General features: G+C 41.1%; 3 protein-coding genes across 3 annotated transcripts; 2 read left to right on the top strand and 1 right to left on the bottom strand.

Annotated features, from left to right (window-relative positions):
- Positions 1-809: 809 nt before the first annotated feature.
- Positions 810-4,682, bottom strand: prdx1 (peroxiredoxin 1). The gene is made up of 6 exons (XM_061084366.1): positions 4,607-4,682; positions 3,041-3,157; positions 2,683-2,836; positions 2,461-2,583; positions 1,817-1,947; positions 810-1,307 (listed from the first exon to the last, which is right to left on the bottom strand). Exons 2-6 carry the CDS (start codon positions 3,144-3,146, stop codon positions 1,222-1,224), a joined length of 600 nt encoding a protein of 199 aa, XP_060940349.1. The 5' UTR covers positions 3,147-3,157; positions 4,607-4,682; the 3' UTR covers positions 810-1,221.
- Positions 4,683-9,214: 4,532 nt separating this feature from the next.
- Positions 9,215-10,795, top strand: LOC133018129 (UDP-glucuronosyltransferase 2C1-like). Its single transcript, XM_061084444.1, has one exon. It carries the CDS (start codon positions 9,215-9,217, stop codon positions 10,793-10,795), a length of 1,581 nt encoding a protein of 526 aa, XP_060940427.1.
- Positions 10,796-16,272: 5,477 nt separating this feature from the next.
- LOC133018572 (histone-binding protein N1/N2-like) lies at positions 16,273-21,839 on the top strand. The gene is made up of 13 exons (XM_061084967.1): positions 16,273-16,382; positions 16,901-16,981; positions 18,025-18,131; positions 18,219-18,596; positions 18,693-18,781; positions 18,881-18,972; positions 19,085-19,158; positions 19,622-19,810; positions 19,893-20,065; positions 20,371-20,442; positions 20,579-20,671; positions 20,772-20,900; positions 21,726-21,839. Exons 1-12 carry the CDS (start codon positions 16,282-16,284, stop codon positions 20,868-20,870), a joined length of 1,548 nt encoding a protein of 515 aa, XP_060940950.1. The 5' UTR covers positions 16,273-16,281; the 3' UTR covers positions 20,871-20,900; positions 21,726-21,839.
- The last annotated feature ends 1,183 nt before the right edge of the window (positions 21,840-23,022 follow it).

Genomic DNA, 23,022 nt, shown 5'->3' with positions numbered 1-23,022 from the left:
TTATATCCGGGTCAGTTAAAGGAAAGTAACTAAAACTTGGCTCAAGCTAATTTCGCAGCCAGGAACTAAAAGATGAGATCATCGATGTCTCCCGCCCCGAGTTTGGACTAAATAATAAAAGCACAGAAAACGGATCTTAGAAGTTATTAGAAGAGCATTGGTCCAATTTTAGTAAGATTTAAAGTGAAATATAGGAAGGACCAAAATAAGTTTAAATTAATGCAAAAACAAATGATTAGATACACAGGTAAATAAAACCTCAATGGTTGAATATTTTGCCATGTAGACACTTTTTCTACCTTTATTTATTTACTCATTTATCTATTTCATTTACCAAAGTAGAATTAATGATTCAAGTCAAATAAACAAAGAGGAATGTTACGTCCCTGGTGTCACTGATCACTCCCATAATAATGATGGTGGCTCAGGTGTTTTCAGTTAGTTTGGTTTATGACACTATTAAAGACAGGGATGAATTCGATTCCAATTACAGTTGAAATACTGTTAATCAGTGGATTTATTTAATGTTTCATTTGTCGCAGTGAACTTAATGATTAATGATGTTAATTGTTAAATATTAATTAATTATGGTCAAAAAACTAATATAATGAAAAGGAATATAGTTTGGGAGTATGAAAAACAGGTCGAACAAAACTATTAGGAGAGACCTGAGACTTTTTCATCTGACCCTTTTGTCTGACATTCGATGGTGCAATTCCAATGATTTTACACTGTTGTTGGATTACATTTTATGGTTGAAATCTAGTGGAACACCTATTTTTATGAAAAAAATATTCTTGAGGAAAGGGTTATACACTGTTTTCTTTATTTTGATTAAAGAGCATTTGTTTGTTCAACTTAAAAACTGGTTCAACATTATTGAAAGAGGTGTTTGTGGCTTCTTTTCAGTAAAAATGTTTGTATGGTCCTTTGTATCACACAACAGTAAGGACAGATATGAAAGAACAAACATTAAGAACAGTCAGGCAGGGACAAAAGCACACATTGGCACAGTATTATTACAAAATGATATACTTTGGTCATAAGTGCACTACCAGTATTTGCTCTACACACAACACAACCCACAATTCATCACGTTGACAACAAACAACAACCTGCCTCCTCTTCCACAGGCACAACGGTTGACTTAAATATTGTTCTTGGGAAATGTAATCTCTAAATGAAATCTCCTACAGCACACAGCAGAATCTGGCTTTGGGCTTATTTCTGCTTGGAGAAGAAGTCTTTGCTGTCCTTGACGTCAGGTTTGATGGTGTCACTTCCTGGTTTCCAGCCGGCTGGGCAGACTGAAAAAGATAAGCCTGTAATGAGTCCTGGCCCAGCAGATCAAAGTAAAGATGGGACTTTATGACGTATTTACAGAGCATGACCGTCGCTGCTTTAGCTTTATGGAAGGGAAATTTATCATAAGTAAATGTGCCAGACATTACGCAATCTATTGTCCACAATCATTTCACAACTCATTGTAAACCCGGGCACTGATTGGAGAACCAAACTTTGAATTAAAATAAGGCCTTATAGTTTTTTGTCCTTTCTTCTTTATAGGACGCACCTTCTTTCTAGTCAGCCAGTAGCAGGTCAATTGAATTGTGGTTGTAAGAACAGCGGTTCAATTATTAACAAGAGCGTATTTGTGTCATGGAGGAAGTTTTAATTACATCACTTGTGGTCTAGTACAGTTCAAGCACACTTGAAATCTTTTCGAAGCAAATTTCTATAATTGTTCAATAAATAAGTGTTGTATTCAATAAGAAGATAAAATGGACAAAACTACAGAAGTGCAGCAGTAACTTACCCTCTCCATGCTTGTCGGTGAACTGAAAGGCTTGGACCAAACGCAAGGTCTCCTCTACCGATCGTCCCACCGGGAGGTCGTTGATGGTGATCTGTCTCAGGACGCCCTTGTCGTCAATGATGAACAGACCCCTGTAATAGAGAGAAAACACAGCTCATGATGACCTGAAGCTGGATTTATACTCCGTTCAGACTCCATGTCAGATGGTAGAATAGGAATGTGTTCGAGCGGTTCTGGAACTTTCCAAAAACCAACAATCAGACATTTACATCCACTTCAGATTAACCAGCTGTGCTGAGGTGAGAGAAGATAATTTGATTTGAGGAACTGTAAACCAGCCCTACACCCCCATTCAGACATTCGCCCGGCAGTAAAATCACGCAAGAGGGAGCATTGCTGGTAATGTGATGTTTCAGTGACATAAGCACACATGCAACAAATGTCTGTGTAAATGCAGCCTAAGATTATACCCACAAAAAAGAAGTGCTGGCTCTACAGTCTCTATTCTCCCTTCACTGCCTGAAATACAGGGTGGTTCCTTCAACTATGTGTTTAAAAGGAGAAGGACCAGCAGACTGGCTTCATTGTTTCTAACTTTCTTGGACTCATAGTGAAAAAGCATAACTCCAAATTGTAAAATGTACCTGAAGGCGATGCCCTCATCTTCCTTCAGGACGCCATAATCTGTGGAGATGGTGCGCCGTGTGTCAGCTACCAGGGGAATCTTCATGGAACCCAGACCGCCCTGCTTACGTGGTGTGTTGGTCCTTTTGTGAATATAAAAGGAGTATAAAAAAAAGTCAGGTATTTACGAGTGAACGCACGCCTCCATCCTGTGAGTTTAAAGTATAAAGCTTAATAACTACCATGCAAAATGGGAGAAGTGTGAGTCCACAGAGGCAGCGATGATCTCACAGCCGATTTTCTTGAACTGTTCAGCAGCATCACTGAAAGCGATGATTTCGGTCGGACACACAAAGGTGAAGTCCAGTGGATAGAAGAAGAAGACAACGTACTTCCCTTCAACAAAGGAAAGAATAAATAAACCCATTGAGTTTGTCATGTGATGATGCTCCTATGGCAACGGTCTAATTAATTCAGGTCTTTAGTAGTGTTAATGAATGACTGTTCAAAACATTGCTGGGATTTCAAAACGGTGAAAGGAGAGTGGCATCAAAGCGTGTCCTGTGACCAACAGGAGATAAGACACAGGTTTAGTCGTACCTCTGTAGTTTGAAAGTGTCAGATCATTGAACGTTCCATCTGGCATCACCGCTTTGGCCGTGAAGTCTGGGGCCAGCTTTCCAATTCGTGCATTGCCTGCTGCCATCTTCAGATCGACTAGACCAAACAAGAAGGAAAAGGTTTATGTATTACACAGTCTCCATTCTCGTAAAATGCATGTGAAATCATGGCTAAACCATTTAATTCCCTCATTAACAGGACAAGGAAATTATGTCTGTTATATTGAATATTAACCCAAGTTATCCATTTCTAATGAAGGAACTGAAGCAGTAATTAGGAATTATTTTCATCATCTGTAATCTGATGATTAATATATTGATGAATTTGGGTATTACACAAGTATGCAGTGATTTTTTAATACGTTTCTTAGACCGGAAATAATAAGAAACATAAATGACAGAAAATGATTGGGACAACTGTCTTGATCATATATTAATTAATAAAGTAACTGCACCAGCATCAAGTAAAAACACTGGTGCATTTTACAAACGGTTGGGCAATGTTATTTTCATATAAGTCAAACTCAATAATCATCATGATTTATCGATTCTATCTACAGAATATCTAATCTACAGAAGATTTTGGTTTAAAATTATGTATTATACCAATTTACTGTGCTTGCACAATGCATAAGCACTATATTAATATCATATTGGACTTTGATATCTTATATATTGTGATAATAACCTATATTGCTTCAATACTTAGCCCTTATTTAACTCTCAACCTATAACTGGCATTTTCACTATTATCGGACATTTTAAAGACAAATCCATTACTCAGTTAATGGTCATAAATAATCAACTGTAAGTTGCAATAATGTTTTGACATTACACATTCATTTGGAGTGACTGCCATTCTTACAGCATTGCACAATTACTGGGGGCATATTAGTGTGTGATGTATATGAAAATGTGAGAGATAACTATATTATTACAGTAATTATACAACCAGAATAGATTTTTGTGATTTTAAACTGGAATGCAGAGACCAGTGTGTGATGTGAGCTACATTACATCTAATATTGACTGAAAGCTCCTTCTGTACCCAAACCTCAGCTCACACAGCCATTACTGATGCACCCACCATTCTCACTGAAACCTATGGAACATTTACTTCTTCTTTCAGTTTAAACTCACAAGGTGTTTCCGCACAATAACATCCCACTCTATATTTAAAGTTTGAACTGGTGCGTGTTCAGGAGATAATCTCATTATAATGACGTTTGGTTGGACTTTTGACATCAACACTTAAGGAAGCTGCAAAATATCGACTGTAGACTGATTTGAGAGACACTTGTTTGTGTTTACTGTCGGTGGAAATATGTCCGACAACTACTAACAAATTCCCCTTTACTCTCATAGCCATATTTGTTTTTTTAAAGAAAGTGAAAAGCCACTTGTTGAATTCAGCTTCGGCGACACTAGTGGAAAGCGCTCAACGAACAGAAAACACACATGGTGAAACAATAAACAAATAAACAATAAACAAAAAGACGTGTTTAGTTGTGTTAAGTTGTATTAAGTTGTGTTTGGTTGAACGTACCTCAGGTTGGTCCACACGAACTCGGGCAGGAGGAGAGAGAGGAGTGCGGGACTTCACGTCTCCACCCGGGACTTTATAGCCCCGCTCCTCTCTCGCGATAACTCGTGATCGCAGAGCAGATTTGAGGTGCAGAAACCTCCACACGCAGCATGACTCTGCACTTTTCCCCCTGGCTCCTCTGGGAATCTTCCTGTTCTGGTGAAACTACACGTAGGGAATGAGAGGATGATGATGTTGATACAAAACACACCCTCCAGGAAGCTTTCTGTGATATGTCATCTCATCCCTCAGAGAAATCTGTGGCCACTACAGTTTATTCACCACATTCGATCCCTTGATTAACTCAGCAGCTGACTTGTTCATGTCAGACTGAAGAGCCCCCCCCCCCCCTAATCCAGGCTCACATCCATGCAGGGGTCACAGAATCATGAGGTTTTATCATATGACTTGACTTCTTTCAGCATGTGTGGAGCAGGTCTGGAGGAAATCTGTTGTCAGGAGCAGACATTCATCTTCACATAGCTGCTGCCTCTTATCAGCCAGTGATTTACTTATTAACCGTGCCAGCGCCCCGTTCAACCTACATTTTCTCACCGGTCTTTCACTAAATCTGCTTTGTGTAATGACCGTTTTTCAACCATGTAGGACAGAGAACCACAGTAAATAGCTTTGGTGAAGACAAAACATAAGTCAAACTTGGGATTAAGGTCCTTGAAACAGATAAAAACATGTTTATTAATTCTTGGAACAAAAAGATACTCAGGCCTTTTATTGTGGAGTTAAGATGTTCTCCCTGTGTCAGTGTGAGATTTCTCCTTCTTCCTGGTTGACTCTAACTTGCATGTAGATGTGAGTTTGAATGATGTTTGTCTTTATGTGTCAGCCCTCAAATCTGTATATTTCTTTTACATAAATTGAGACCATTATATGTTTTGTTTTATTAACCCCTATGAGACGGTTGTCACCAGCTGCTAAGCTGTTCAGCATTTCCAACGGGACGAGACAGTCTGTTGCGTCATCTTGTAATTTTCCTGTGGGCTGCAGAAGACATTTCTTTATTCTCGTTTCCTCCTCACCACTGGTAACACAATGACTCAGCTGAGGAACCACCACCATTCTCTTTGCATGTTCACAAGTAGTTTGTTGCAATCGACAAATATTTTTGCATGAGTCTATAGATACTGTTGTCTGAGGGATATGAATAGAGAAATGCTCCTGTTCCTTTGCTTAGTCATTGTGCAAATAAAACCGGGGTGAGGAGGAAATGAGGTTATAAAAAAGTATTAAAAAAAGTATTCTTCAGCCCGAACAGTATAAGATGTTATACTTTACTATACTGACATACTATATGCAGTGGTTTGCTGGGCCTGGCAGGTAGTAAATTGTTGATAAAGTCATGTTAACTCCCAAATGAATGAATACATAATGCAGTTGTCCTCCTGAGAGTGAGGTGTTCTACAGGGAAATTGTTAGTCTCTTGAGATCTTGGTTTATTTTCATTATCTGTACTAATTCACAAGTCACGTGGCAAATCACAGCATAGTTAAACATTTCCAAAGAATGATCTCATCGACCAGAGGAAACTGAATACTGCATGGATGACAAGAACCCATGTGTGTGACCAGGGGGAGGTAAGGATGGTTTCACAGAGACACATCTTGTTGGTCACAGTGAAATTGAATCTCAGTGAATTTGTGTGTCTCTTTATGTTGTCGGAGCAGCTGAAGGTGTCCTTTTAATTTTAGTGACTCTGAAGCCAAATTCCTTGCAACAAAAGTATAACAATTTTACATTCAAATCTTATTCTATAATAATAATAATAACTAGGGCTACGTTGTAGCACTTGCGGGCCCGAGCACCCGCACGTTGAAGCCTGATGCGGTCGGTGGAGAGAGCGATCGATGACCAAGCGCACGTCTCCGCGTTGCATGCGTTTTGCGCACTGCGGAAAGGAAAAACGCTTCACTTCCTGCGTCCGGCACGCGAAGTCCATCCTTGCCTGCTAATTGCTCATTACGGTCCACGCTATCAAATAGCACATCACACTGGGAAGATTGTATGTAAGTCGAATGATAGTTGTATAACAAAGCTTACTTCCTGTTGCCAGTAGGTGGCGCCATCACTATTATTAGATCTGTTCAAGTAGGCGCTCTGATGTAGCTAGCGTGAGCAATTTTGTGTCAATTGGACAATGTTACCACAACTTAATTTTCACACTGATCAGTAGGTGGCGCTATGACCCTGAACTAATATTTATATATGGATGTGTTCAGATCAGGATTGTGAGCATAGGTCAGTAGTTCGGATCCGGTTGGATAATGCAGAGTGGATTAACAAAGTACTTTCTGTTTAATGGCAAATCAGTAGGTGGCGCTATGACACTCAGGAAATATTGACAATTCTAACCCTAACCCTAACCCTTATCCTAGCCTGTGTGATCCTTTCTGCAGAAAGCTTTGCAATTACAATTACAAACACAACTTGTCTTGGAACCACATTTATTGACCAATTTCCACCACAATGGATAAATTCTTTCCCCGGTGTTGAGACATATTGAGGACTAAAATTCTTACATTATCTCTAAGCCATAGGCTTGAATGGATTTAAACATCCAACTTCACATAAAAATATTAAAGTGACATGCCAGGGTTATAATGGGCCCTTATATGAGCATAACACTGTGCGTTATATAGGCCTAAATATGTGTCTCTGTAGGAATTTTTTATGGACTGTATGTTGATAGCCGAATGTTTTCATAATAAAACACATAAAATTACATTCATTTCGATGTGGAGAAGTTGGAGATTTCATTATCAGGATTATTATTATCACTCTGGGTTAAGGTGAAGGCTAAGATGTAGTAAAGCTCTTCCCCTTTTTGTGGGTGGATACAGACTGGTTTCTCCTGTCCAGAACACACAGTTATTCTTCAGGTGGGACATTCAGCAACAACATACGGCCGACTACAGCAAGTACCCCTTAGAACGTTATATGTAGTATGTGTATATGTTGCTAGCATGCTAAATGCTGGGTTGGAAGGTGCTAAAATGACAATTTGCCAAAGTGTTTTAAGTAACACAAAATCTAACAAAAACAAATATTTGTGCAAAGTTCTGTGAATACACCTAGGCTAGATTCAAATTCAAAAAGAAAAAAAGAATGGAGAGTTGACTAATTGTAAGAGTAATTTTGTGAAAAAATTATTGAAATCTTTGAACTGATGAAAGTAAAGGGTTTCAATGATAGAAAAAGGGGTAAGGTCTCTGTAAGGTGAAATGACAGTAGGACTGAAGGAGTGTGTACTGTCAGCTCCTGTCCCGGTATGTGTTTACATAGGGTTTGCCTTGAAAATGGAAATAAATAACAGAACCTTTACTATGATGTCACTATACATCAACATTTTGTTTTATCATAGGCGAGTGGTCCGACATGGGAAGGTTTTCTTTACCTGTTGCACATTGTCCTGTGGTTTTTGCTCAGCACGCGCCTCTGTGTATGTGTGTGTGTGAGAGAGAGACAGACAGACAGAGACAGAGATAGAGAGAGAGACAGGCAGAGACAGACTCCCCCAGACCACTCTCCTAAATGATTTAAAGGTTGTCACTACTGCACTGATCTCCTCTGGATTTGGACGAGACTATTGCAACTCCCTCCTCGCAGGTCTACCTGCTGGTGCCATCCGACCTCTGCAGCTCATCCAGAATGCAGCAGCTGGACTGGTCTTATACCTACAGCACCTCAATTCACTCACACTACACAGCTCCTCCGCTCCCTTCACTGGTTACCGGTGGCTGCCCGGGGCTTATAACTGCCCTATTTAACTGTCTAATTTACTTATTTGCATATTTACTTGTTTTTAGCACATTGTGTTTATTTGCACGTGGTCTATTTGCATGAAGTCTTTTTGAATAAAGGGTTTGAATTGATGACTCAAGCTTACTTGGTTGCTCTTACTATTCTATGGCTTTATTTTTATCTTCTCTCATTCTATTGTTATTTTAATGGATATTACTTTTGTACAGAACTTTGGTCAACCCCGGATGTTTTTTAAAATGTGCTTCATAAATAAACTTGATTTGAAAAGAAAAGAAATAACAAAAGTGAGAAATAACAGTGCAGCACAATGGGTCCAGTGGTTAGCACTGTTGCCTCACAGCACGCAGGTCCCTAGTTTGAATTCTAGGTGGACGGAGTTTCTCTGTGAAGTGTTTGCATGTGTGGGTTTTCTCCAGGTGCTCCAGCTTCAGCCCACAGTCCAAGCACATTGGCGATTAGATTGATCAGTGACTATCAATTGACCATGGGGAGACTCGTTGCTTGGCTCTGTATGTTGGCCCTGTGATACGCTGAAGACCTGTCCAAGGTGTACCCCACCTGCTACCCTATATCAGCTGGGATTGGCTCAGGCACCCGTCTGTGACCCTAAAGGACAGAATAGATAATGGATGTGATGGATGAAAGAGATAACAATAATGGTCGGTCATGGATGGCTTGCAACTCTTTTACAAGTATTTGTGTTAACAAACTTTGAAATGATCAGACTTTATTTCTTTTGCAGTGATATCTTTTTAACCTTGGTTAACTAACTTTACATTGTTTTTATTTTAGATGAGGATGATCGCTTGCTGCAGGGCTTTACTCCTGCTCATCTTAATTCCCGGAGTCTGTCAAGCTGGAAACATCTTGGTGTTACCCAGCGAAGGCAGCCATTGGTTAAACATGAATGTTCTACTTCAAGCCCTGCATTCCAGAGGACACAATATCACTGTTGTGCATTCAAGCAAAAGCTGGTACATCCCAAACAACTCCTCCCATTACAACACTGTCACAGTCCAAGTGGAGAGAGGTGCGGATGAACAGCTCTACACAAATTTCTTATCCAAGGCAATCCAATTTGAGCAGGATGCACATCCCTTGATAAAGCTTCTCTGTATTTATGTAGAAATGGTAGGCAGCGTATTTGAAATTCACGAAGCTGTGGGTGAATTTGTATCAACACTGCTAGATGACCGAGAGTTGATGAGAAACATTGAGGGCAGCAAGTTTGACCTGGTACTCACTGACCCTAATTGGGGAGCTGGAGTCATTTTGGCCAAATATCTGAACCTTCCTCTGGTTTTTAATGTTCGCTGGCTGCTAGTTCTAGATGGTCAACTTGCTCTTGCTCCATCACCCATATCCTATGTTCCTATGAAAGGATCTGGCAATAATGATAAAATGACCTTTTTTCAGAGAGTTAAAAATATGATTTCATATGTTATCAATCAAACAGAATACCACTTTTTAGTAAAGGTATACCAGAAGATATGTGACAAATATCTTGGGCCTGAAAATGAATTCAAGCAGTTGGTGCTTAATGCAGATATTTGGTTGATGAGAACTGACTTTGTGTTTGATTTTCCACGTCCAACTATGCCTAATGTTGTCTACATGGGAGGGTTTCACTGTAAACCTGCAAAACCTTTGCCTCAACACCTAGAGGATTTTGTACAGAGCTCTGGAGAACATGGAGTCATCATCATGTTACTGGGGACTTTTGTGAGTGAACTTCCTGCTGACATGACCAACAAGATGGCTGCAGCTTTTGCTAAATTACCTCAGAAAGTCATCTGGAGGCATAAAGGTGACAGACCGGCCACTCTGGGCAACAACACTTTACTTGTCGACTGGATGCCACAGAACGACCTCCTGGGACATCCAAAGATTAAACTATTTGTTGCTCACGGGGGAACAAACGGAGTTCAAGAGGCTATTTATCACGGAGTTCCAGTTGTGGGTCTACCTCTGTTCTTTGACCAGAACGACAACCTGCTCCGTCTGAAAGAGAGAGGAGGAGCTAAGATTCTTACACTAGCCACAGTGGACAAACACATCAACTTCCTAGAAGCAATACAGGAAGTCTTGAGTGAGCCCTCCTACAGGCTGAACATGCAGAGACTCTCCAGGCTGCACAGAGATCAGCCAATGAAACCACTGGACAATGCCCTGTTCTGGATAGAGTTTGTCATGAGACACAAAGGTGCAGCTCACCTGAGAACGGATTCTTACAGACTGCCCTGGTACTCCTACCATTCTGTAGATGTCATATTGTTCTTGATAACAGTTGCACTAGTTATTTTGTTATTATTTGCTGGGTTGTTATGGTCATGCTTCAGATTGTGCATCAAAAGAAAACTCAAATCTGACTAACAAGGAAGGATTAATCAGATGTTACAGTTAGTTTGAATGATCAGTTGAACACTGAAAGAGCAGGTGTTTCGTGTTGGACTGTCCTTTGGGTTAACTGTACATTTCATCACATTAATCATAGTCTGTGGACAAAATAAAATGAGTTTTGACTATCAACTTGTTAAGTGAAGTCTGTTTGCCTTAAATTGTATGTTATAATGTTAACATTTATTTTTGCCTGTAAACAAAAGAGAGCACATTACCAATCAGCAGTTTATTTCTGCAGATATTCAGACTGCAGTGGTTTTCCTACCACACTGTAGATGTGATGCTACTGTGACTTGAACCTGTGCTGATGATGCACTTTTGTGGCCTTAATGAGGTGTTCAAGCTTTAAATGTTGTCTGAGAACGGAAGGGGAAGGCAATTTGAAAAAATCATTGGGTTGGTTTGATTCTAGTTGAACAACAAATCTAAATAATTCAGTGCTTGATAATTATTATATTCACAAGAGGAAACACATCTTGTATGATGAATGATGAATAAATTCATCTCATAATATTCTTACAATATTGTTATTTTACATACTTAGTACTCTGTGTATACAAACATTGTATACGCTTGTTGTGTGTGTTCTTTTAAAGACTAGCAAGTGCTTTATTTAAAAAAAAGTATTCATGGTTTTACATGCTGATTTAATTTCCTGTTGCCACCAGGGAGCGCTGCGATTTTAAGTCATAATTTCTGTGTAGATGTCTTCAGGTCACGACTCTTGTCTCACATGTCTAGTATGGACTCGATTGGACCAAAGATGTCTGAGATACAGAAGCACGTGTTTTGATGGCGTTTAATCAAACTTTGACGCCATGCCACGGTCACACGGTGTGACAAAAAAAAGATCTCTAAATCAGTTTTCATCTCCATCTTGTTGTGACAACACTCACACTTTGAAGTTGATCTGAAAAAAGTCCTGAGACAAGTACTTCAAAGTAAAAATGTGGAATATGGCCAAAATGGCCACTAAATGGAAAATGGCGGGTTTCCTGTTGCGATTTTCATAATGCTCCTTGAGGCTTTTTTCTATGATTAGTCACGATACACCCGTGTCCCGATTTTGGTGGAAATCGGTTATGTGGAAACCTAGGGGCTGGGTTCCAGGGGGCGCTGTTGAGCCATTTTGCCACGCCCATTTCCAAAGACTCCAGAATACGTACATTTTCACCAATTTCTAATTTACTGCAAAGTTTAGAAACTTCTTGAGCACGTTGAAGCCCTCAAAAAACCCATCCTTTTGTCGGGTGAAAAATAATAATCCTTACAGATTCAATAGGGCCTCTCACCATTCGGTGCTCGGGCCCTAAATATATGTTATCCAGCAAAGTACCACATGTTTTCATTCCACTGCTTGGAGAGAAAGCCTGCAGTGCATTATTATTTCACCTGAGTGTTGGTGGCTGTTATCTGCTCAGCCTGCCCCCCTCTCTTCCCCACTGCCACAGAGCAACGTCTTTGCACACTGTTGCCATGGTCGCAGCATCAAGGGCCAGATAAGAGGGGGCACACACAATGACATCCTGTTAGTTAGACAGCGGTGGGCGAGTGATCAAACGATGCCTTGTGTTCATCTCCCGTCTCAAAATGTGCCAATAATTAGTGCAGCTGCTCCCCTGCTGATTCCGAAACAAATGGAGGTCTGAAGGGCCCTCGTGATAATGGTCTCCATCAGCGTCTGCAAAATATCAAAATGCTTTCTTTTTTTTAAATTATGCGGTGCTGGACTGAAGGATTGGCGCAAAGTGTTGGACCATTTGATCATATCTTAGTAAATGAATGCAGTTGTGTGAATATCTCCTCATGAAGAGCATTGGCATTAGGGGATACAGGAGCCTCTGTCTCGATGCTTCACATGCTGCATTCAATGGTGGATTAATAGTTGTTTTGTATGCTGCTTAACTGTTCTATGGGTATTTTATCACAAGTGTATTGCTTGGCAACCACCAATGCCCCCACCAAATGTGAGCAGCAGACATCTAGAAAAAAGGAAAATTGAATTGGTTCAAAATGTATTCTATCTGGACTTATTTCCTTTGGCTCATTGTCGCCAATTTGATCTAAAATTATATTTATAATCATAAAATAACAGCTTGATTAATTTGATCATTCGGTCTCAAGAGAAGATTCTGTGCTAAAAGGCTGAGCGAGTACATAAACTGATCACTGTCTCTTCACTTGGTTATTGTTTTTTTATCCACCACATTATTGACTTTATCTATGATAAACCCCCTCTGAGTATTTCCATTCTGTGAAATAACAGTGGAGTGTGTGATTGAATGAGCTGTGTTATGGTGTTTGGGGCTTTGAACAGATAAATTATAGCTGTTAAAGTGGTCTCTGCAGTGATGGCAGTGTGAGTGGGACCATCTCAGTGTGAGGTTGATTGGCTGCCAGGTCCAGACTCGTCTTGACGAGGCAGCGAGGCAGCGAAGTCAGCAGGAGGAGCTCAGGAGGGAGCTGGACAATCCCTGGGTCTCACAGCAGGACGTGACAGCAGCCTGTGACTGCACTTATACAGCACACACATACTGAGATACACACACACAGACACACAGACTCACACACACACAGACACACACAGACAGACACACACACACACACACACACACACACACACACACACACACACACACACACTTATACCACCACTGTCTAATTTCTCTGATGAATCATCTTATTATCTAATATATCTTATAGTGAACAGCTTAAACACTGGCCTGCAGTAGTAGTGGACATCCAAAATCCTCAATATTAAACATATAATCTAATAAATAGGAGACAAAAATGAATATTATTATTCACAAAAATAAACACATAATATAGTATGACAAATGTGATTTAATCTGTCTTCTTTTCAAAGTAAGATATCTGCAGATCGTTTTTAATTCAAATCATCAGCCAAACACATTAATGGCCAGTATAGCGGCTGTAGTAGTAGTATGTATATTAGTATGTGAGGTAGTAGTGGTAAACAGTATGTGTCCCATTTGGATTGACATAAACAGTAGTATTGTAATGAGAGTAGTACCAATAGTATTTCAATAGTATTTGTAGTGGTTGTAGTTGTGGTCATGTTTGAATTAGAAAGCTTGATTTTCATTGCACAAATTTGTTGTGCAACACCTAGAAACACGATACATATATCAGTATCATATCATATATAAGAGTACACCGTCTATTTGTGCTACTACTAATGACACAAATAGAATTTGGACTTTAGACTTGGAAATTTGTTTCATTCAGCAGGAGTCACAGTCACAGAAGTGACTGTGACGTCGCAGCAGAGCGAAGATCGCGTGGATCTGACCAGAGGGCAAATAGCAAATGTAATAGTAGCAGTAAAAGTAGAAGTAGTATTAACAGACACGACTTTCAGTGACCAAGTCCATGCTTCATTCAGACTCTCTTCAGATATCAAATTTGCACATGAAATATTGTAATTTTCCTTTTTCTAAAATGTCCAAATAAACTTTTTGTTCATTCATTCACTCATTCACTTATTGTAGTTGTTCTAGTAGTAGTAGTATTTGTTGTTGTGTTGCTATGGTAGTAACAGTAGCACTAGTAGTAGTAGCAGGGGCGGCTCCTGGCATAGGCGAAGTAGGCGGTTGCCTAGGGCGCAAAATGCCGAGAGGGCGGCACAAGGGACTGATTTATCATGACGTGACACATGCAATATAAACCAAAACATTCACATCACAACATCATCTTCTAAACCCGGGGACGCACCGGAGATAGGAGCGCAGCGAGGCGCCACGAAAGCTGTCCGCTTCCTTTCCGCGCCCATGTTAAATAATTGGGCTGTTCGCACCGGCAGCGTTGTGCCGGGAAGCTGCGGGCAGCGCCGCGGCCGGCTCGCGATCTGCAGCGATGGTTCCGGGGTCTGTTCTATTTTTTTCGCTCGCTGCGAGCAAATCGGGCCGGAAAACACACTGAAAATTGATATATTTCAAACGATCTATCATGTCACTACAGATATGATGTCGGAAATGGCAACAGAGTTGTAAGTGCTGTTGTGGCGATCTCAGGGTATTCTGCCGTGACTTTAATCCAGGACACCGGCAGAGTTGTTTTCTCAAACATACTTTAAGGGCCGCCGTCATTTGTGATCTCGGGCAGCTGATCTTTTCCTTAAACAGACCTGCTGGATTCACCTGGTTTGTTGACAAATGGGTCCGACAAATACCGTGCTGGTTTGTGGTCAGCGAAAAAGTGACGTGACCGAGACGAGCGTCTTGACATGCATAAAGCATGAGTCATAACGCAGAGGATCCGGTAATTTTTCAAAATAAAACGGTTTTATTTTGGAAAAACTACCGGATAATAGATAAAACAGAAAACATGTAAAATGTTTATTCTTTCTGTGCGGCCCGGTACCAAATGACCCACAAATGGGCCTGTTGCCCTGTTGATTACAATAAATAGGTCTAAAAAATATATGTATTGTGTTTGACTGTCCAGTACTGTTCATATTCATTACATTTAAAAAGCAGACATAAAGGTAACTTAAAAGTTACTTTCCCTAGTAACTAATTACTTTTGATATACAGTAACTGGTGGGGTAAATCAATTACTTTTAAAAGAAGTGACTAGTAACTGTAACTAATTACTAATTTTCAGTAACTTGCCAAACACTGCTTAATCCACACATTTGTCAGTTGTGTCTAAACAGACAGAAACACACAAGCACATACTCTCTTGTGTGTGTGTGTGGGGAGGCGTGTTAGACTGTGGTAAGAGTTGAAGATGAGTCAAAAAAGGATTAAATTATCAGGTGCACGATTCAGAAAGCGCAGCAAAGTAGGGGAGGAGAAGAAAGAACAATATAGAGGTAGAATCACCCCAATTCATCATTAATGTTTATTTTTGTCGACATGACATGATATGCTGTCAGTACAGCTGAGTTCAGACTTTTTATATTTTTATTATATATTTTTATTATTTTTTATAGCTTACAATTTTGTCTGCCTGTGTGTGCATCTGTATACAGTCCAAAAGTTCTTGGGGATGCATGACAATTTGCGTGTGTATGTTGGGGGGGGCGCCATTCTGAAACCCCGCCTAGGGCGCCAACATTGCCAGGGCCGGCCCTGAGTAGTAGTACCACAGAAGGAGTCATCGAGTAAATTGTTATCTTGTGGTGCTCTGTGCCTTTAAGAAGTCTCCCGCGCTAGGTGACGAACACGGAAGTCGACCGGAAAAGGCAGGAATATTTCGCGCCAAATTGAAACAGAAGAGTTGACAGTGGGAGCAGCGCCAGAGACGAACCAACACTCAAACCTCCGGACATCACGTGTAGTGTCACCGTCTGTTGTCCCTGTCAGAACAAGGTCTGTATCCACGGTGCCACACACCAGAGGAACCGGAAGAAGACCGAGACACTGAACCACAGCAGCTGTTTTTCCACCAGAGATTTATCTGAAACGTGTGTTTCTCTGTCCAGTGTCGCTAACATGGAGGAGGCCAACAAGCTGGTCGGCACCGGGAAGAAGCACCTGGTGATGGGGAAGGTGGTGGAGGCGGTGAGCGCCCTGCAGGAGGCCTGTGGCATGCTGTGAGTCTAGATCCTCAAACCGAAGCAGCTTCACACACACATCAGAATACAAAGTCTGTAGATCTCACACACATCTGGATTCAATCCAACAAGTCAGACATGCGCCTACATGACGTATTCTAAAGGAAATACTTTTATTTTGAAAGTCTCTTTGTCTCGTTTTGATTGTCTCTGGGGTTTTTTCTTTGTGGAAATGTGATTGTCTACTACATAATGTTAAAAAGTTTGCATTAACTAAGAATGAACAATGATTATTTGACATGTTTTGCAGCTAATCAATGTCATTTACGCAAACTAATCAACTGTCAGTACCTAAACAGATCCAGATTATTGTCATGTAGGTAAAAGTAAAGCAGAACATTCTCACTTCTGAGGAGTTTGACCCATCAGATATTTAGTTTTCATTGAAATATTAACACAAATATTTCAACATATTTTATTTTGTTGTGCGACAAATAAATTATTTCACTAATCGTTGCCACTTTAATAAATGTTTTAAAGAGTTTTTTTCATTTTAGGGCTAAAGAGTATGGCGACACAGCTGATGAGTGTGGAGAGGCTTTCTTCTGGTGCGGTAAGGCGCTGCTGGACCTGGCACGGTAAGATCAGAGAGATTAAGCTGCTCTCAAACATGCACTAACCTCCAGAGTTTTCCACAAGGGCTGTATGGTAGAACCCAAGTGTCTGAGTCATTTGTTCCAGATATTTTACAGAGTTTTTCCTGCCAGTCCCTTGGTAAAGGTCTGAGTGAACGCATGTCACAATAAAGAAAATGTCCATAAAATTCCCAGTGAACGAGTGGGTGTGTTGAGGAAGTTTCTAACATGCTGATCTAAAAAGAAAACCTTCAAATACAAGTAGAATTTGACAACAAAGATGTGAAGTTGGAAAGATGACACCATTTGAGAGGTTTTGGTGATGAAGACCTGTTTCGATGTGCTGCGAACAATTCAGTTCAACTTGATCGCAGACACAAAGTCAACATTTAATATACAAACAACATAACTACGACCATAGCAGCTGACAAATCAGAATATTGAGATCATTGCTAAGACAACTACAGGCATTTGTTCCAGTGTTTCCAGAAACAAGAAGAATAGCTTTTGTCATTAATCAACCCATAAATCTGTACCTAAAGATTTTAAGACCGCATGGAAGGTAGGGACATGACAGGCCACAGAGATCTGACTCCATCTTGGGAGCTTAAGAAAGATTCTAAATGCTGCGTTAAATGCCACCTGAATCTTTTTCATTTTAGCTCTACTGTAACAAAAATACAGATTTCTGCAATGTGCGATTTACTTTCCTGCATGCTCTGCACAAGCACCACTGTTTCAATGTCTCAATGTTCCGGATGTTTTCCGGTTGTGAACGCATCTGACTCGTACAATCTCCTGCTTCGCTCTTCATATGTGAAACACAAACTCCTGAAAACGTCCGGACCCAATTTTACGGACATTTTCCAGAGTTTGTCTGACAACGGCTTCAGTTTTCATCCCGTTTTCTCTGATTTTCATTGTTTCACAAAATGCATGATCTGCAGTTTAATCCCCTCCATCCTGGACTTATCCCCACACAGTTTTAATGACTGTGCTTTAAAAAGTAGTGATAGTGTGCAGACTAAACAACTGTATTGTTGCAGGATGGAGAACTCAGTCCTGGGTAACGCTCTGGAAGGAGTTCCTGAAGAAGATGAGGAGGAAGAGAAACCCAAAGACTCCAATGTTGAGAGCACAGAAAACATTGATGGTGAGGAAAAGGAGTTGGTGGAGCATCACGGTCATTTTTGTGCATTCACTTTTCTCCTCATCCTAACTCTGCTCTCTAACCCAACAGAGAAGACCAGAGACGAGATGAGGGTTCAGGTGTACGACGCCATGGCCGAGAAGAAAAACGAAGATGCCCAAAAGGCTGAAGGAAAGCTGAGTGAAAAGGCAGAGAAGAAAGACGAAGATGCCCAAAAGGCTGAAGGGAAGCAGAGCGAAAACCCAGACAAGAAAGACGAAGATGCCCAAAAGTCTGAAGGGAAGCAGAGCGAAAAGCCAGAGAAGAACGGTGCCGTGGTGAAGGCCTCCGCTGGTGATGCACAACAGAAAGCAGCAAAGAAGGGAGAGGAGGAAAAGAAGAGCAAGGTTACTGAAGACAAATCTACTGAAACTGAAGACGAGAAGGAAAATGAGAAACAAGGCGAGAAATCAGCAGAGGAAGCAGAAGGTGTCTGTCCATTACATACAGTCTTACATTTTAACTGTGGATTGTGATGGTTGTTATGACATGTTGCTAAGGTCATCTAAACACTTATGTTTCCAGACGGTGAAGAAGAAGGCGAGGAGGAGGAAGAGGAGGAAATGGAGGCTGACGCACAAGAGCAAGGCGAAGGAGACGCCACCGCTGAGAAGGTACTTGACCAATCACCTCCAGCACAAATGAAAATGACTGGGCCGGGCATGTGATTGTCCGAGTGGGAGTTTAAATCACTCGTTGGTGTGTTTCCTCAGGACAGTGAGGATGATGATGAGGAGGGGGAGGAGGTGGGGAACCTGCAGCTCGCCTGGGAGATGCTGGAAGTGGCCAAGGTCATTTACAAGAGGTAACGGAAGCTCCAGATGGGTTTGAAGCCCTGATGGTTAGGATATGAACTTTGTAGTCACTGAGCTACAGTCTCCATGGTGACGTCTTTCTTTTCTTTTTCTTTTAATAAGGAAAGAGTCTAAGGATGATCAGCTGATGGCAGCGCAGACCCACCTGAGACTGGGTGAAGTTTCTGCTGAATCAGGTACGAACAAGTGGACCCGCTCATCTCCTCGTTTTACTATGACCCCAACAAAATGTCTGACTGAGGGAGGAGGCCAAATAATGTACGATAATTATGATAAAGTCGCATTATTAACATGCATATATTTTTTGTAACAAAACAAAAATAAAAACAACATAGGCAGTTGTACTTAAACTGAATGCTGAAGTCTTATCCTTGTGAAAAAATCACAATCAAGACAAAATAAGAGATACATTCATGGAGGTGTGGGGGGGCTCCCAGGGTTTTACTCTCTTGCATTGGAAAAAATTCAAAAGTTGTTTTGTCACAGGAACAATTTACAGGCACCACAAACTAAACCAAACTAAAATCAACCCCTTGAGATGATACTGTCACTTAGTAAGAAATCAGTGGCATCAATTCCACCTTAACCCCTGGAATTACCTTGAGCAGTGGGTGATGAGTTCCTTTGTTATTTCCTCAGGAAACTACTCCCAGGCGTTGGAGGATTTCCAGGAGTGTCTGAAGCTGCAGGTGAAACACCTGGACTCCGACAGCCGCCTGCTGGCTGAGACTCACTACCAGCTGGGCCTGACCTACAGCCTGAACCTCCAGTACCACCTGGCTGTGGACCAGCTGAACTGCTCCATCTCCGTCATAAAGAGCAGGCTGGGTAAGCAGGGGGGGGATTTTTCTTTCTCAAATGGTACGATGAGCCCCAGTGTCTGAGCGAACACGTCCACCTTGTCCTTCAGACAAGCTGCAGCAGCTGCTGGACAAGGCCGAGGGCCCGGAGGCTCTGCCCGGCGAGAGGAAGGAGATGGAGGAGCTGAAGGCTCTGCTCCCAGAGATCAAGGAGAAGGTGGAGGATGCCACAGAGGGACTAAAAATGACAAGTGCTGCTTTGGGGTCTGTGAAGGATGCACTGGTGAGTCAGTGACGTCATCGTCCTCTTCAAACTCTCCACCTTACATGATGGAGCCTGAATCATTGTCTTCATAGTGATGGGACAAGTCTTATTGAGTTTAAAATGTGTAAAAACATTTTAATGAACTGTCTTAAACCTGTAGTGTGTCCTGCTGTCTGCAGTGATGTTGCTCCTAAAATGTTCCTGTATCTGATTATGAGCCTTTTAAAAATGTTGTGGACTTTCATTCAGCTTGTGACTATGGTGTGATTTATAAAGTCCATATATAAACAATATTTTAACTCTATGATTAATGTTGTTGTCAGGGGGGAGGCTCTACTTCCTCTGCATTCCCAGAGTCTGCTCTACAGAACGGTGACGCTGCCTCCAGTTCAAAAGTAAGTGTACATACCAAATCCAAATAAGTAGGCATTATAATTTTTTTAAACTAATGTATACCTAGATATTAACCACATAAAATGACTGGGCAAATTTCTTGAGGAACGATCGCATCATTTTATTTTTCCCGTCCAGGTGAACGGCACATCACCTAAAAGAGTCAGTTCCACCAACGGACACTCGTCCTCGGCTGCAGTCTCTGACATCTCCCACCTGGTCAGGAAGAAGGTGAGTGTGGAGCTGGATATTCAGTCAAAACTCAAAATATTGCAACCTAAGGATAAACGGCCCAGTTTTCCTGTGAATGAACACGTTTTGTGTATTTCAGAGGAAACCCGAGGAGAGTCCAGTGAAGGAGGGTGCGGTGAAGAAGGTGAAGCACGAGTCTCCCACTGACAAAGTCGACAAAGCCGGCAGCAAAAACTGACGGCAAAACAAACAGTATGGAATTCGACAGGTGAGACTTCAGTGTTAAACTCCCCGGTCACCATGATTCAAATTACACGGGAGTTCAGTTCCCCTGACAAAATAAACAGAACAGTTCCTAAAGTTAATAATAGTTTAAAAGAAACGTGTCTGAACCCCTCGTAGCTTTGCTCACTTGTGGCTGTCGGTGTCATAAGTGGCCATATCAGAGGGGGAAAGTGATCGTCCTCAACAGATTCTGCTCGGTCGGGACACTGCCCCCTGCTGGCTCTGCTGTAAGGAGAACGAGCCCTTTTTAAAGACCTGGTGCATGCTCATTGTGGAGAAAACATGAGCCAGAGGGAACTTTAGAAGGAAGTGTTCCAACTTCTTTTTAACCAGGTTTTCCCCTCATGTTATGCTCAATACTTTCTTCATGCATGCTACAAGGCTTCCTCTGTATCATTACATTTCTGATGTGGTCTGTAGAGGTGTGTATGAGAGACCCTCAACATTTTGCGAAAGAAAAGGCTAAAATACCATGTTTGTCTATTCCTGCTTAAATCACATATGAAGTGATGTGTACCTAATGACCTTCTCTTCTCGGAGTGGGTGCAGCCATGATGAATCATTAAATTAGAAAATAAAGTGATATTATTTGCTATTTTGAAATGATCTATAGATAACTAGTGAAAGTATCAAAACCAAAAAGGGCTCCCTGATGCCCACTGTGCAATGGGAACACATGAATGCACCTTGAACAGTTTCACTTGGAACAAAAGGACCAGTGTTCGAGTTATAGCACTAACAGGGTTCATGTCGGATGGATTTTAATTTTTTTGCTGTGTCCCTAATTTAAGTTTTTTCCCTCTCTCAGTAAGTGAACCTGGTTTCCCTCCTGACTTTCCTCTGCGCCCAAGAGATTCACCGTCCCGCCAACCACTTGTTCTTGTCGGACTTGTTTGCTGTTGTAAATATGCATCTATAACTATGCCTGTTATGTTCCTGTATGGCACATGTGTATTTGTAAAGTTGAATAAAGAATCTAATTTGATAAAACGTTGGTGTTTAAAACTTCATCATTGCTAATAACTTGACGTGGCATTATAATTTAGATTTTGGATTTTTTAAGAAGGAATATGACAAAGTAGCTAGGCTGATTTAATTATTTTTTTAGTAAGCAGCCGTAGACACTCATTATTGTGGCAGATGCCATTTTTTCATTAGTTAAGTGTTGAGACATTCAACACAGACATTACAGAGCCTTTATATGGAGGGTGAGGGGCCGTGGACCCATTATATGATGCATCTCTACCTGCAGGTACTGCACTTATGATTAAATAGTTAAAACTAGAATATAACCTTGGGGGCGGGTACCTCACCTAAAACCAAACAGTCCCGTTAAACTCACCCATAAATATCAGTCCCTCTGAACATGCCTGATTACCTTCATCGAGATCATTGAACTATTCCCTGACTCGTACCACAAGTTCCATGATAATCCATCCTGTACTTAGGAGGGTTAGGCTTTACTCACAAATACAGATGAAACACGAACTCCTTGGTGGCAGTTATTCTGCCATTATTTTTCTCATGCTTAATTCTGCTATACTGCCTTTACAAACTTACTGTCGGTACAAGAGGCTGCTACTGACACGCACACAATCTCATAGGAATATAACCACATTTGTCCGAACCTCATGCTGTTTATCATTCAAAATTTCATGGTTTGCCTCATTTATATAAAGAACTTGTCATGTAGTTAAATGAGATTAGTGGATGATGATTTCACCTGTAATGTTGCTCTTTCGGTTTGTCTAACACAAATGGGAAATTAACTGTCAATGTATTTATAAGACCTCTCAGAACTGTGGCTGTGTTCACACCAGGCCAGACTGACAACTTCCACTTGTGACTTTTTTTAACTGTACAATTGCAAACTGCAGGAAAAGCAGAAGTGTGTAGAAACGGACGACCAGGTGTCAGGAAGCTCACATGGAGAGTGAATGGCTTCAGTCCTCTGCAGTTTCCTTTCTTGATTTGCAGAACTTTGCTCCGTGTCCTCCCCTCTCTCACTTTACACTCCGTCTGATCAATAAAGGAAATAAAATGACCAAAAAATGTTCTAGAACAAAATGGCTGCATTCAGTTTCAAGGAGCAGATATTGTGCATG

Source organism: Limanda limanda, chromosome 13, assembly GCF_963576545.1.
Source record: "Limanda limanda chromosome 13, fLimLim1.1, whole genome shotgun sequence".
Classification (NCBI taxonomy): Eukaryota; Metazoa; Chordata; class Actinopteri; order Pleuronectiformes; family Pleuronectidae; genus Limanda; species Limanda limanda.
Note: the sequence above shows the minus strand (reverse complement) of the source record. Positions and strands in the feature narration are given on the sequence as shown.

What these genes read in the sequence shown, in the direction of transcription:
- prdx1 (XM_061084366.1), bottom strand. Translation starts at nt 3,146, where the DNA reads ATGGCAGCAGGCAATGCACGAATTGGAAAGCTGGCCCCAGACTTCACG. An exon ending in GACACTTTCAAACTACAGAG is followed by an intron (nt 2,837 to 3,040) that starts GTACGACTAAAC and finishes CCTTTGTTGAAG; the next exon opens with GGAAGTACGTTGTCTTCTTC. An exon ending in GATGAGGGCATCGCCTTCAG is followed by an intron (nt 1,948 to 2,460) that starts GTACATTTTACA and finishes TCTCTATTACAG; the next exon opens with GGGTCTGTTCATCATTGACG.
- LOC133018129 (XM_061084444.1), top strand. Translation starts at nt 9,215, where the DNA reads ATGAGGATGATCGCTTGCTGCAGGGCTTTACTCCTGCTCATCTTAATT.
- LOC133018572 (XM_061084967.1), top strand. Translation starts at nt 16,282, where the DNA reads ATGGAGGAGGCCAACAAGCTGGTCGGCACCGGGAAGAAGCACCTGGTG. An exon ending in CGTCATAAAGAGCAGGCTGG is followed by an intron (nt 19,811 to 19,892) that starts GTAAGCAGGGGG and finishes CTTGTCCTTCAG; the next exon opens with ACAAGCTGCAGCAGCTGCTG. An exon ending in GGTCTGTGAAGGATGCACTG is followed by an intron (nt 20,066 to 20,370) that starts GTGAGTCAGTGA and finishes TGTTGTTGTCAG; the next exon opens with GGGGGAGGCTCTACTTCCTC.